Source organism: Branchiostoma belcheri, unplaced genomic scaffold, assembly GCF_001625305.1.
Source record: "Branchiostoma belcheri isolate BF01 breed outbred unplaced genomic scaffold, Haploidv18h27 scaffold282, whole genome shotgun sequence".
Classification (NCBI taxonomy): domain Eukaryota; kingdom Metazoa; phylum Chordata; class Leptocardii; order Amphioxiformes; family Branchiostomatidae; genus Branchiostoma; species Branchiostoma belcheri.
Genome location: NW_017803890.1, coordinates 188,426 through 202,254, shown reverse-complemented (window position 1 = coordinate 202,254; position 13,829 = coordinate 188,426). Strand labels below are relative to the sequence as shown.

The 13,829-nt window shown below is 43.5% G+C and overlaps 2 protein-coding genes across 2 annotated transcripts; one reads left to right on the top strand and one right to left on the bottom strand.

Moving 5' to 3' along the window:
• Positions 1–1,317: 1,317 nt before the first annotated feature.
• On the top strand, positions 1,318–7,193 carry LOC109472793. Its single transcript, XM_019772648.1, has 6 exons — positions 1,318–1,516; positions 3,195–3,635; positions 3,765–4,190; positions 4,740–4,915; positions 5,085–5,178; positions 5,774–7,193. Exons 1-6 carry the CDS (start codon positions 1,318–1,320, stop codon positions 6,811–6,813), a joined length of 2,376 nt encoding a protein of 791 aa, XP_019628207.1. The 3' UTR covers positions 6,814–7,193.
• A 4,168-nt stretch (positions 7,194–11,361) lies between these two features.
• Positions 11,362–13,617, bottom strand: LOC109472792. Its single transcript, XM_019772646.1, has 2 exons — positions 13,222–13,617; positions 11,362–12,396 (listed from the first exon to the last, which is right to left on the bottom strand). Exons 1-2 carry the CDS (start codon positions 13,559–13,561, stop codon positions 11,372–11,374), a joined length of 1,365 nt encoding a protein of 454 aa, XP_019628205.1. The 5' UTR covers positions 13,562–13,617; the 3' UTR covers positions 11,362–11,371.
• Positions 13,618–13,829: the final 212 nt, after the last annotated feature.

The following is a 13,829-nucleotide window of genomic DNA, read 5'->3' as shown; positions in this document are numbered from 1 at the left end:
TTCGGTACCGGTGCTGAACACTATCCACACACTAACATGCCTGTCCTTGTTGCTGAACACTATCCATACACTAACATGCCTGTCCTTGGTGCTGAATGCTATCCACACACTAACTTGCCTGTCCTTGGTGCTGAACACTATCCACACACTAGCATGTCTGTTTCTAACTGAAAAGTCCCATGCATAAGTTGTCGTCCGTGTCTTTCTTTCCTGATAAACTCGGAGCGAGTCTTTGGTGGTTTCGAAGACGGGCAGTTTCTGCACTAGGCGGAGTCCTACAGCGTCCTTTAGCGGCATGTGAGCTATCAGAGTCCTCAACTTCTCGTGCTTGTCATCAACCAGGCCCGACAGTAGGTATAATATCACTATCTTCTTCAAAATCCCCATCTTTGCCAAGGAGTACGTAAAAAACGTACCTCAAAACTCGGGCTTCGCTGACGGCTGTTGTGTAAATAGAATCCAGTAGCTAGGCGCGGGTTCGAATTCGAAAATTCGATTCTTGACATTCTGTTACGTGCTGTACTTGCGACCATCTACGTGCCTGTGCGAGATTTCAGTTCACCTTTTTTTCAAGGTTGAAAGACGGAGTTTCAGAGTTATCTTTATCAAGCAAAATATTGACGAAGACAATATGTAACGCGTTTCTGCCCTCTTAAGTTGCCCACCTTAAGGGCCAAATTAAGATTAAACGAAGACAAATAAATAAATTTCCATATGATGCCTATGTAAGTTAGAGTCTACTTCTTCCGATCGAAATTGCCCATTCGTTCTATGTTGTTGATATCCTAGAACAGCAAATGAAACAATAGCTACTGAGTCCAATTTTAGATAATATTATTTTGATATCCCGATATCCAAGAGGGTGTTCACGGCAACAAACAGATCAAACAGTCTTTACTGGAAAATACTTTCGCACAAGGCAGGTGTTCTCGACGACAAAAAGGCGTGTTTTGAATTGTGATGTTTTCAATGATGATATGGCAACTGTGCCTAAGTCTCCTAACAAGGCCTAGGATTACTTATAGTAAATAAAATGCCTTCCACCGCTCTCTGTTAGATTTTTTAGGCTAGGTAGCAGACTCATTCGATTCAGAAGAAATAACTCTAACTTTAACCCATAACCCATGATCAACGCCCAAATGACGTAGGTTGGAATTTCCTCTCCATGGCAACAGTGCTAAAATATCGCCTTGGGGTGAGACATATTAGCGCTAGACTTGGAGAGCAGAAAACTACAGGGAAGCGACGAGACGGAAAATCCTTCCACACACGGCATGCGGGAGAGATAACAAGGACAACACGACCGAAAGCGACGTTATGGAAGTTCGCGATACAGAAGTGATCGGGAATTTGGAAGATGAAGACGGAAAACCCTTTAAACTCCAGGAAAGAGTGGAGAAGAAACCACCGTTAGTGCAGAAGGAGAGCGCAAAAAGCACCGGGGCTTCGGCAAAAGCGGGTCTACCGAGTGAAGATGACGGATTGGCGGAACTTTATGAAAGTAGGAAAGTAGCAGGTACGTCACAACTGTATCTAACATATATGTCCATAATATCACCAGGGTCCATGATATCGCCACCTTGAGAAATAGTGTGCTTAAAGATATTTTACTGCAACATACCCTAGGTATATACATTTGATGTGTGAAGGAGTGCATACCAAAAGTATGTTGCAGTAAAAATATCTTTAGGCACACTGTTTCTCAAGGTGGCGATATTATGGACCCTGGTGATATTATGGACACAGATATTATATTTCTGTAGAACATAAGATTGATTGTTAATTGTCAGATATGTTTGTAGTCGGTCATACAGCTGCACATATGTACCAGACTCAGTATGTTCCCCTGATATGCCCAACTGTTTTAAAAAGTCGGCGTCACTCTGTTAGCGACCTAATCTCCAAGCAGTTCTTTTTGTGGCTGGGTTGCAGACAGTATCAGATTAAACAGGCAGTATCCATTTGCCATGTAGTTACTTACCATTTGCCACCGTTAGATGCCAGGACGAAAAAGAGAGTCGGATAAAACGCCTTAAACACGCCAAAAATAAGCCAAAGCCTAAACGTCTGCTTGTAGAGTATCATCGACCTTCCACCGAATTTGTTGATCGATGGAATTCGGCACAGCATCTAGCGTGTTTTTCGCCTGAAAATCTATGCTGTGGTAACATTGGATGGACTGTCGTAACTCACTGCCACCAAGTACAGTCGGGCATCATCACTAGATAGCTTTAAACAACTGTAGATAGATGCAACGGTTGGATGTAACAAGTCTTTCGGTAAAATATAGCTAAGCCAGCGAAGCTGGTGTGTTACGCCGAAGGGCGGTTATACCAGCGATACTGATTCTGAATCGTGCTATGATCAAGAGAATACCAGTCGTATTCCAGCTAGAAATGTGCCTTAGAGCTTGCAGACTTGTCGGCAGAGTTATTTGCCTGCTACGTGACGCCGACTTAATATTCGGCAGCTCGTGTAGTAGGCATAATCTAAATCCGACAGTACACGGAGTATACGTAGCAGGTAACGCTCTGCGACTGAATGAATGTATAAGAATTATGGGCTAAAGAGACATAAGTTTGAAAAACCTGTTCTTTGAAGTCGTACACAATTGTAAGTTAATGCAAAACCTAACCATAGTACTTAGCGAACATGTGCTTGATCATACAACAACCCACTATTGTAAACTAAGCGGCATTTTCTACGCAATGTACAGTGGGAACAAATGTGTCTTTCATTTTTTTCTGGCTTTCATGTCTGCCATTCATGTGTAGAGAATCATTGGCAATACATTGGGCAATTTAAACGCCGATTGTCACAATGACGCATGCTTTGATTAAATGTGGGATTCAAGTCGGACATGTTTTAGGTGTTTAACGGACATCCGTGTTTTTTTTACCTTTTTACTTGGGCTAAGCGATGACTTACTAGTAATCCAGACAGTTTCTTGTTACTTATTTTTACACCGATGAATTGCTTCTCTTCACCCACAGTGTCTGCCCCTGCTGTGGTTGAACAGAAGGACCGCGACTTTCTGGCAGCACAAGATGCGTTGAAAAATTCCACAGCTCAGCCATTCTATGAGATGGACATCGCCCCTGCGGACGAAGAACAAGAACAACCATTTTACAAGATGGAGGTCACCGATGACAAAGACACAGAGAAACAAGGGCAGCCATTTTACGAGATGAAAGTCGCCTCAGCTGATGCGGTTCGACCGAAGGAGCCGCCCCCTCCGCCGGCCGATGTCGCCTGCCGCCCGCCGGACCCGCTGTACGTCAGACGGACAGGGCTGAGGTTCTGGTGCACCAAACGGATCCTCGACTGGCAAAGACAGGCACTGCGAGCACGGGAGGACCCGGAAGCAGTTCTGAAGCCTGTCAGAGAATATGGCGAGGAGTCTGTCTTGCAAAACGGTGAAAACGGCGAGATAGAATTGCAAGGAGATAATGAGAACGAGAAAGAACACGGACATTACGAGAACGAGAAAGAACACGGACATTACGAGAACGACAAAGAACACGGACATTACGAGAACGAGAAAGAACAGGGACATTACGAGAACGAGAAAGAACACGGACATTACGAGAACGACAAACAACACAGACATTACGAGAACGACAAAGAACACCGACATTACGAGAACGACAAAGAACACAGGCATTACGAAAATGATGGAGAACACGAGCATTATGAGAACGATGAAGAACACAAATATTATCAGTACGATAAAAATCACGCTCATTGCGAGAACGACAAAGAACACAGACATTACGAGAACGACAAAGAACACGCGCTTTACGAGAACGATGAAGAACAGTCAAACTTGTCGACTCACGTTTATGCCGATTTGGACCCCGATTTTCTCGCAGCACAAGATGCGATCAAAAATGCCACAGCTCAGCCGTTCTATGAGATGGACATCACCCCTGCGGATGAAGAACAAGAACAGCCCTTTTACAAGATGGACATCACGGATGCCAAAGAAAAGCAACAAAAAGAACAGCCCTTTTACGAGATGAATGTCACCTCAGCCGATGAGAAAAATGAACAAGTTTTCTACAGGATGGACAGCGATCAACTTGGCAAGCCGATTCCGTCGGAGAACGAGTACGAAGATTTAGACCCCGACTTTCTTGCAGCACAAGACGCGGTGGACAGGAGGCATGGCGCCAAGGAACCGAGCAGGGGTGAGTAACATGTACAACTCTCACGTTTGTGTACTTATCCTATAGATAAATGCAACTACATTCTCAGGGGAGATAACCAATACAGTGTTCAAATAGGAAAATTAATACATTAAAGAATGTTTCGATCTTAGAGAACGCATGTTAGAGAATAGTTAACCTTTATTGTTACATCATACATATACTCTGTACGCAAGATAACGTTATCCACACATGTATTTACATGTAGCTTTGTTAGATCTTTAGTTAAGTTGTAGAAGACCATACAAAAGTCTCTGTACTTTTTTGTTGTGTGAATAAAGAATCTTATACAATATTCATATTGAACAGTAAAAAAAAGGAATGCAGTTGTAAATATTAATCATTTCCACTTAACTATGATACCTAGGTTTATATATATAGGAAATATAAAGTTTTAAAGAGTTGCAAGTGTGGGTTTGGGTGTCAAGTAGAAGACTGATACACGGAATTTACACCTCAAATTAAACTTCTGCATCTGCCTTTGTGATAGAAGCCTGTTTGTTTGTTTGTTTGTTTGTTGTTCTGTAGGAGATGACAGCAACCCGAGGTGCAGTCAGAACTGCCGCCTGTTCTGCAGATCACATCCTGGGCGCATGGTGGCGCTTTGTGTCGGTGTCATCATATTTGCTGGTATTGCTGCAACTGTAGTCGCCCTAATCCTCTACCAACACAGTGTACCGAGTGTCCACCCTGACGAAAACAATGTGGTACGATACTTTCCCGTAATTATGCATTTGCATATCACGACGAGTTTTGTAATCACATAATATGATAATTATGTTTACATGTATGCAATTTAAATGTAGAATTGTTTATATTAATGTTTGGCATGGCATTAGAATTACTTACTTACGTCTGGTGTGTTTCTTATAACAGGTAAACCAGACATCACTTCCAGTAACCTCCTCAACATCGTCTGCACTTCTGCCTGTGACGTCACTAGCTACTTCTGAGACAACAGAAGCCACAGGTAATTCTCGTGGATCAGTAGCCACAACTTTCTGGGCATAAAGTTCACCGGGACAACGTACTGATAGTCTTTATGCAGCAAGTTTAAACTGTAATTTCCAACACAAGAAAATGGACTCACCCAAATTTTCGACTGTAACAACTCCAGTCTTTGTCAAGGAATGAACAATCCACCGCTTCTGTGACGTCACGCAGATAAGACACGTGACTCCGCGAGCAGTGGATCATAGGTTGCAGAAAGTCTGTTGCGCCCCCCGTCTCTGTTGAGGGGTGGTTGTAATGCCCTGATGTAGATGGCCTCTTTAATCCCTCGTTCAAAGAAATCCTTTCTGCAGCCTATGATCCACTGCTCACGGAGTCACGTGTGTTATCCGCGTGACGTCACGGAAGCGGTGGATTGTTTATTCCTTGACAAAGACTGGAGTTGTACAGTCGAAAATTTGGTCCAATTTCTTGTGTTGGAAATTACAGTTTAAACTTGCTGCATAATGACTTCTACTAACACAGATGAACTTTCAAGATAAGTACTGATAGTCTGATTCTGTAGTTTTGGTATCTACTGTACAGCTGAACCTATTGTTCATTATTTCTTGCAGATTGGTGGAGAGAGTGGACCCTCTACGTCAGAGCGTACTTCCAGCAGAACAAGGACACCGCCGCGGGTTTGGAAGAAAGTTACCCGGACAATGAGGTTGTGATGGTCCTACTGGAAGACAGGTTCTTCTGGCCCTTCCTGTGTTGGTACTGGAAAATTTACAATGATCTCCCGCACACCCTGGACACAGCTGTAGGCTATGGCATAGAATACGGCATCACAAGTGACTACATGGAGTCACATGGTCTATCAGCATACAGCGAGGTCTTTTCTTCCATGTTGAACGCGTTGGAGGCACTGCGGAACAAGACGGAAGGACTTCCGAATAATGGCAAAATGAGCTTGGCAATACCTGGACTGTCATTGTTGGACACTGACGTTGAGGCACTGGTGAACCTTTTCCCACACCTGGGAGAAATCACAGACTTCTATCTCATCAACTGCAGAATTTCTCCTGACGCAGCAACATTACTGACTGGACAGCTACACCTGCTGCGTAAGCTGACAAAGTTGAATCTGAAGAATAACGCGATAGGAGATGAAGGGGTGGAAGCAATCGCAGAAACCTTTCCTCACTTGAAAGAGCTCCAACTTCTAAACATTGACAAGAACTCAATAACAAACGTGGGAGGACGGGCCATGGCCAGAAGCCTAGTCCACCTGCAGCAGCTACAGGAACTCTTCTTACAGGATAACGAGCTGGCGCTCAGTGTCTCTGCGCTGGCAAAGGCGTTTGCCAACATGACGCGACTGAAACATGTATTCATGTGGCCTGTCACGTGCAATGCCACGTTTTTTCACATTGCGACACAACAGGTACGAGAAGCTGTCCACACGCTTGCGGGGCGGGTGAGACTTCGCGGGGGAACTCCGCTGTATGACGGGTCTAGTAACACAGGAGGTACACAGCAGGGAGTGGACGCAGCATGGCGACGAGTTGAAAATGCACTAACATCAGGAGTAGTCATATCAAGCAGGCAGTTGAAGGTAGAAATCAGGTTGTTGGTCCCTAGTTCTGGACACTATCCACCCAGAGGCTAACATAGGATTTCCTAATTTCCTTGAGACCAAAATTGACCAATCAAAAGGGATCTACATCGTCGCAATAATCACTGCAGGTCTAGGAAATAAAGCGCCCCCAAGCGGCACAAAATATCACTGTAGTAATAGGAGCAGCTTGGAGTCAACATATCGGTGTAGTACGTCATTTAACTGCTAAAGGTCCCTTCTGATCCACGCACTTCACTCATGAAATAGATCTTGTAAGGTGATAGCACTGTGTAGTCATGATAAGGTCTCAAGTATGCAATGTAGCGTTGTAAACGTGAAGGCCTGTTGGTGATAATGGGCGGATGACGTGTGCTGTAGCATATTGCACATAAGGATTACAAGGAAAATCATAACAGGCTGATAACCCAGAATAAAGTATGAGAAGCGGAGTCCAGTGTTTTCTCCTTCTTTATGACAGACTGCTGAACCCTATCCTCACAGATTAACATGCCTGTCCTTGGTGCTGAACACTTTCTACACAGGTTTATATGCCTGTTCTTGTAAACTTGTAAACTTTATTCAGCAATCAACTTTGTAGTCTTTGACAAGACTAAATTGGGTTGATTTTACATTTCATTCATAAAAAAACATTACATTTAAAATACCATTAGTTTAAAAAGACAGCGAATTTCCGATATTGTTCTTAGTGCTGAACACTTTCCACACAGGTTGACATGCCTGTTCCTATTGCTGAACACTTTCCACACAGGTTAACTTGCTTGTCCTTGGTGCTGAACACTTTCTACACAGGTTTATATGCCTGTTCTTAGTGCTGAACACTTTCTACACAGGTTTACATGCCTGTTCTTAGTGCTAAACACTTTCCACACAGGTTGACATGCCTGTCCTTGGTGCTGAACACTTTCCACACAGGTTAACTTGCTTGTCCTTGGTGCTGAACACTTTCCACAAAAGTTGACATGCCTGTCCTTGGTGCTGAACACGTTCCACACAGGTTGACATGCCTGTCCTTGGTGCTGAACACTTTCCACACAGGTTAACTTGCTTGTCCTTGGTTCTGAACACTTTCCACAAAAGTTGACATGCCTGTCCTTGGTGCTGAACACGTTCCACACAGGTTGACATGCCTGTCCTTGGTGCTGAACACTTTCCACACAAGTTTACATACCTGATCTTAGTGCTGAATACTTTCCATATATTATGTTAAAATATAAATGTGTTTGCATAATTAATAAGGACAAAAACTCATATATTTCATGGAGGTATGAGATCTCCGAATTCTTGTTTCCCCTTGTATTCTCCTTCTTTCCATGCCATGTCGTAAAATGTGTGGTGAAGCCATGCTGATTTTGCTCCAAAATAAAATTTTGGCCTTTCCGGTTTAATTTATGGTTTTCTAAATTCAAATGACAATATTCTTAGTGTAAAATTCCTCTCCTTTGTCATACTTCATTTCAACATGTCCTCATTAATTATGCAAATGACCTCTACATTAACATAGTGGTGTTAACCTTTAAGTAAGTTACACATGTCACAAGATATAAAATTCCCATCTTTCACCAATAAGGAGTCACAGAACATTCACATTAATTATGGAAATTAGGTCATCATTTGCATAATTGGTATCTGTTGATGTTTCGACTGCCACAGATTAAATAGATTACATGTATAAAAGTACTATTACATAAAACACTGTAATTATAGAATGTCCTCCTTAATCATGCAAATGAAGTCCTCATTTGCATAATTTGCATTTAATTATGTACAGCTCTCTCTCAGCTACCTACACACCAAAAATTTTGAAAATACGTTGTTCCTATCTGGACTTGTTGGCTTTTTAAAATTTCGCCAGAAAGTCCCCTGCAGTTCCAGAACAAGTTGCTAGGGGGACCAAGCCCACAGGAAAAGCTATCTGTCAGCAAAAAGTCAAGACCATAGCATGTTCAGGACAAAAGATACAAAAACCGGAAGTTCTACTGCAGTACCAAGGTCATCCACCAGGAGGCCCATATTTGACCTTGACCTTCGTCTTCCTAAGACTTACCAAACCAGCATACCAAATATCATCACAATCCATAAAGCTTTCTGAAGTTATGCTGACTACAAATGTGCGGAAACACACACAGACACACAGACAGACACACAGATACGCCAAATCAATAAAAGAAGAAAATGTGAATAAATGAAAATGACTGTTATTCGCCATACCATGGTAGCTGGACCAATAATAGGCTCTGTATACTCTGTGTTAAGTCATTTGTTCAACCTTCATGACTATATAGATTTCATAATGAAGACAAAACTTTTTTGCCAAACTTTTTTTATTTGCACGTTCGCATCAGTTTTGGGGTTCTCAGAGGATGCCATCCATATAGTCAAATCAACATGGCCCAATGTATATACATGTCGTTTCCCGACCAACCCTAGAAAAAAAAAAACTGTCGACCAATTTTTCCAGCTGATCGACCTTTTCTAGCTCCATGATCTTCTACACCGGAGTGATGAAACGTTGTACAATCGGTTCTCTAACATTAACATTGAAAATATAAATTTCCTTATGCAAGCTTTACTGTATTAAACTTTATTGTATAAGTTGGATCACTAGAGATCGCCAATTTGAAAGTAAAAAATAAAATAAAACAAGAAGCCATAGGTGACAATCCTCCGTGAAGTTTTATATATTTCAACAAAATCCCAAGCGTCAACGCCAGACCTACTGTGCAGACATTATAATTAGGCAACGGTTAATACAATGAGGGCGCGTCACAAGCATAAAACATACAAAGAGCTAAATCCATTACTGCTCCCAGGGCGTGTAAAGATACTGTGCTTCAAGTTCGAAGTTCATTTTAATTACACACACACAATCAGTGTTTCCGCCAGGCGGCCGTCCAGCCGTCCTTTGACGCGAAAAAATGATACCGTGTTTCTTGTAGGACCGAAGGACCAGACATCGATATATATTTGATTTTCACTCGGCTATTCAAAGATAAACTTGTTAGATATATTTTCAAACATCAGAAAAGTTTATTTGCAGGCATTTATCTCTTGAAATACGACACAAAAATGTGTCTCATGCACCGCGCACGGCCTCCTCAGCTAGCTGCAAATCCTGCGTCACATGTCCACATTTCGCGTCTCTGATTGGTTGTTGCGTCGGCCGCTGCAGCGCCAGCGGTAAGATTGAGCGAGCCGACGCGCGTGTAAACAACTTTTCTTTGTTAGGATATAAGCGCTAAAACGATATTTTCCACAACCACACATCGATATTCTAGTGAAGAAATATATAGTTTCAAGAATCTTTCGGGTAAATATATATTTCTATGCGTATTTTTTGCATTTTCAGCGTTAGTTTGAGGTACACTTACCCCGGAAGTATACGGACCGCGTGCGTTTCTCGTAGCGTAGCCACGCTTATTTTTTAGTGTTTTTACTGCCCCGAGTTTTACCAATCAAAACAATAAAGAACTCCCGCTAAGGAGAACCCAGTAACATGTCAGATCCCAGCAATTATGTTTTTGATCAAAATTATGGATGTGCACGTATTTCAGCCGTATTCGTCCGCGGGAATTCTTGACGCAAACCTACCCCGCGAACAGGAATCAGGACCGCCGGCCTTTATCCGGAAGTTGCCGCCGCATTAAAGTTACCTTTACTTTAACAATTATTTGCCCCTCAGAGTGCGGGAAATGGCGTTTAAGAGGGTTAAAATTTCAAAATTTCCCGGGGGAGCATGCCCCCGGACCCCCTCGGCGCTCGCGGTCGGGCCTTCGTCGTCTCCTGACGGAACACTGCACACAATCATTGCATTCACATAAAGATCGGACTATCATGGTCGTGTCTAGTACGGTGCCTGTACCTAATTAAGCGCGCCTGGAACAGGCCAAATTCCAGCACCGCGAGTGTTACTACCGCCGGCCAGATAACCAGGATATCTACTTAGAGTACCTCTGCTACCAGACAACTGCCTAAACCTACGGCCTATTCCACAGGATTGTAAAAGTAGGGATGTTTCTAAAATATGCATTTACTTCAATATCAAAACAGCTACGGTAAAAATAAAAAGACGTGCATCATCCCGGACATAATGCCACACCACATGCGAAATTACACAGAAATGCGACGTACGGAAGAATGCGTTTTGGCTGCGAACATCTTCCAAAAAACTTGGCATCTCTTAACCATGGGCAAAGACATCTGGAACCACTTATAAAAACCAACCCCGTACTCTGCATGAACTTTTACCCCCCCCCCACTGCTATTCCAAACAACGCGTTTTTCTGGACCATTCCAATTCGCCTCGTAATTGTAGGGGTGCGTCTGCGATATTACATTGACCGCGAAAGCAGCAACGGCAAAAATACACATTCGTGCATCAACACGGGCATGCCCGCAGACGGCGTATAAAATTGCGTGCCGATTACACAAAGAGAACCCAGTGTTTTGACTGCGAACATGAAAAATCAGCCGATTACAACACTCCGTCCGGAGGTCCTGACCTCCTTCACGGAGTAATAAATATAATCCCTATCTACCGACTCTAATTTTTTAGCACTAAAACAGGAAACGCAACATTACACAACTTTAGTCAGGCTGTGCTGTAGTCACTAGACCCAGAATAAGGCGTGACGGTTATGTTAACGTCTGGCTCACAGCTGCAGGTGTCCATGTCCAGCACCTGCAGCTGCTGTATCTGTGCCAGGTGTCCGCTCAGAACAGACGACGCTTGGGCCGACATGTTGAGGAAGTTCAGATGCACGGCTTTCAGTTGCTGCATCCAAGCTAAGGTCTCCCCCAAGGACTCTGCCCCGTCTTCGTTAATGCTGATGTGGCTGAACTTCACTTTCTCCAACTGTGGGGCGCTTTCTAACGCTGCCAGGGCGCCTTCGTGTGTCAGTCCGTTCCCTTGCAGATTCAGAACTCTCATCCTCTTCAGATATCCCAGCTTCCTACCCAGCGATTTCGCCCCAGCATCTCCCACATTATTGAAGGCCATCACCAGCTCTTCTAACATCAGCAAGTTTGGAATCTGCTCGCCTAGGATCCCAGCGCCGTTGGCTGACAGACTGCACGTGTGGATGGATAAAACTCTCAGATCTTTCAGATGTGCGAACGCTTGGGATAAGTCCGCTGCAGTCTCGTCTTCTATCTGTACCCTGAAGACGTACAGCTCCTTGAGACGTGGCATGTAAGGAAGAAGGAGGATCATGGCCTTTGCTTCTTCTATTGTCTTTGTGGTGTACACGGATATCTCAAGGGTTAATCCAGGTGAACTATCCCCATCGGTGGACTCCGACAGTGTGCTGGTATCTGGTAACACCTTCAGAGACTCAAGGAGGCTGGAGTAGAGGCTATGCTTCCCGAGGGTGTTTTTCTGAGGGTGCCTGTCCCCGCCTGCCGTGACACAGTGTACGGTGAAAGAGGTGAGACATTTCGGCAGCACGTCGTGAAGATCGTAGTACGAGCAGACAAAGTCCCACAGAAACTCGTCCTGGATGTATGGTGAGGATGTACCGTCTTCGTTGGAGCACACAGTCAGTAACTGCTCACCCTGGCACCGCTTGGACACAAAGTACCTCCTGACGAACCTCTCCCACGGACTAGGCATCTCGTCTGCAGAAGAACAACAAGGACAATGAACTTTATTGCATGTTCACGCTCTACATGAGCCAAATGCACTAAGTTAGATAACTTGGGTACAAGTGTAGAAGAAACAGGTGTTACATTTCTGTGCTACGTCTATCTACAGGATGCATCTACAGGATCTGTCTACAGGACACGCTTATAGGGACACAGTCAAACTAGCATGCTCACTAGCAAGCATACTTTGTGTCCAGTGTGCTATGGGTTTGGCATCCAGGCTACAGTCAAACATGCCTCAAAGACATCCTTAGAAAGACCTATAAAAACATTAAGCCGGACCCTACATGCATGTATACATGTTTCTGCTAGGAAACATAGTAACCGATCCACTGGTGTAGTATGGCGCAAGTTATTTTGTTTGTAACAGAAACCATTTCCACTCGCGTTTTACCGGTTATGCGAAACAAACAAACAAAGAGCAGAGCTTACAGAATATCATGGCGTCAATATCACACATTACAACTCGTTATAAACAAACCTGTTAAACGTTTCAGATACCCAGTGCAAAATGGCACATAACATTTTACACTTTACAAAAGTGTATTCGAACGTGAAGCTCAAAGATATAATTGTATACACCTCTCATAAGGTAATACTTAGTATTTGATTTGGTCATGCTGCAATGAGTTTTTTTGTGTCTCCGTTATTTAATTTTTTTCATAAAGTCATGGTAAAATATTAATAATAAAACATTAAAAATAATAATGAGGTAACATTTGATTTTGGTAATACTGAGTTATTTTGTGTCTTCGTTAAAAAAATTATATAATTTTTCATAAAAGTCATGGTACGTACCTTCTCCTGTCCTTGGAGTTATCTCAATGTCCACTTGCCGTGGTGACGTCAGAACTTCAGCCGCGTCCTCTTCAAGAGTCTTGGCAAGATGTGTGTAACATATGCTCCTTAAAGAGTTAGTGAAGGACCCGAAGACTTTGTTTTCCTTGGTCTCCAGGATGTCCAGTAAGGCCCTGACTTGGTTGTGACGGTTGGGGAGAGACAAGACTGCGAATTCTTCCTCTGGTGAAAAGGTTCCGTCTGTGACGAGACAGGCTAGCAGTGCTGCCACGTTTGGGTAAACCTTCCCCACTAGCTTCTGTCTGTAGTGGTGAAGGATCCGCTTCAGAGACTTACGCATGGTGGCTGGCTGGTCGCTATCAAGCAAAGGTCTTGTAGTTAGGGTTCTTGACTCGGAATCTGACGGTTCTGGGTTCCAATCCCTGACAGGCCCCGTTGTTGTGTCCTTGGGAAAGGTATTTTAGATCTATTTCCGCACTTGACACTTGACTAGCTTCGGTCGCTCGGATAGTACGTAGCGACGGAGGTCTGGTGTTTAACTTTTAAGGAGCGCCACACATTGAGTACGTCAAAGAATTCCCACCTCACTTATCAAAAAGAGCAGGGGT

Coding starts and splice junctions, on each gene's coding strand:
- LOC109472793 (XM_019772648.1), top strand. CDS start 1,318: ATGGAAGTTCGCGATACAGAAGTGATCGGGAATTTGGAAGATGAAGAC. Junction 4,191..4,739: donor CGCCAAGGAACCGAGCAGGG/GTGAGTAACATG, acceptor GTTCTGTAGGAG/ATGACAGCAACCCGAGGTGC. Junction 4,916..5,084: donor ACCCTGACGAAAACAATGTG/GTACGATACTTT, acceptor TTCTTATAACAG/GTAAACCAGACATCACTTCC.
- LOC109472792 (XM_019772646.1), bottom strand. CDS start 13,561: ATGCGTAAGTCTCTGAAGCGGATCCTTCACCACTACAGACAGAAGCTA. Junction 12,397..13,221: donor AACTCCAAGGACAGGAGAAG/GTACGTACCATG, acceptor GTTCTTCTGCAG/ACGAGATGCCTAGTCCGTGG.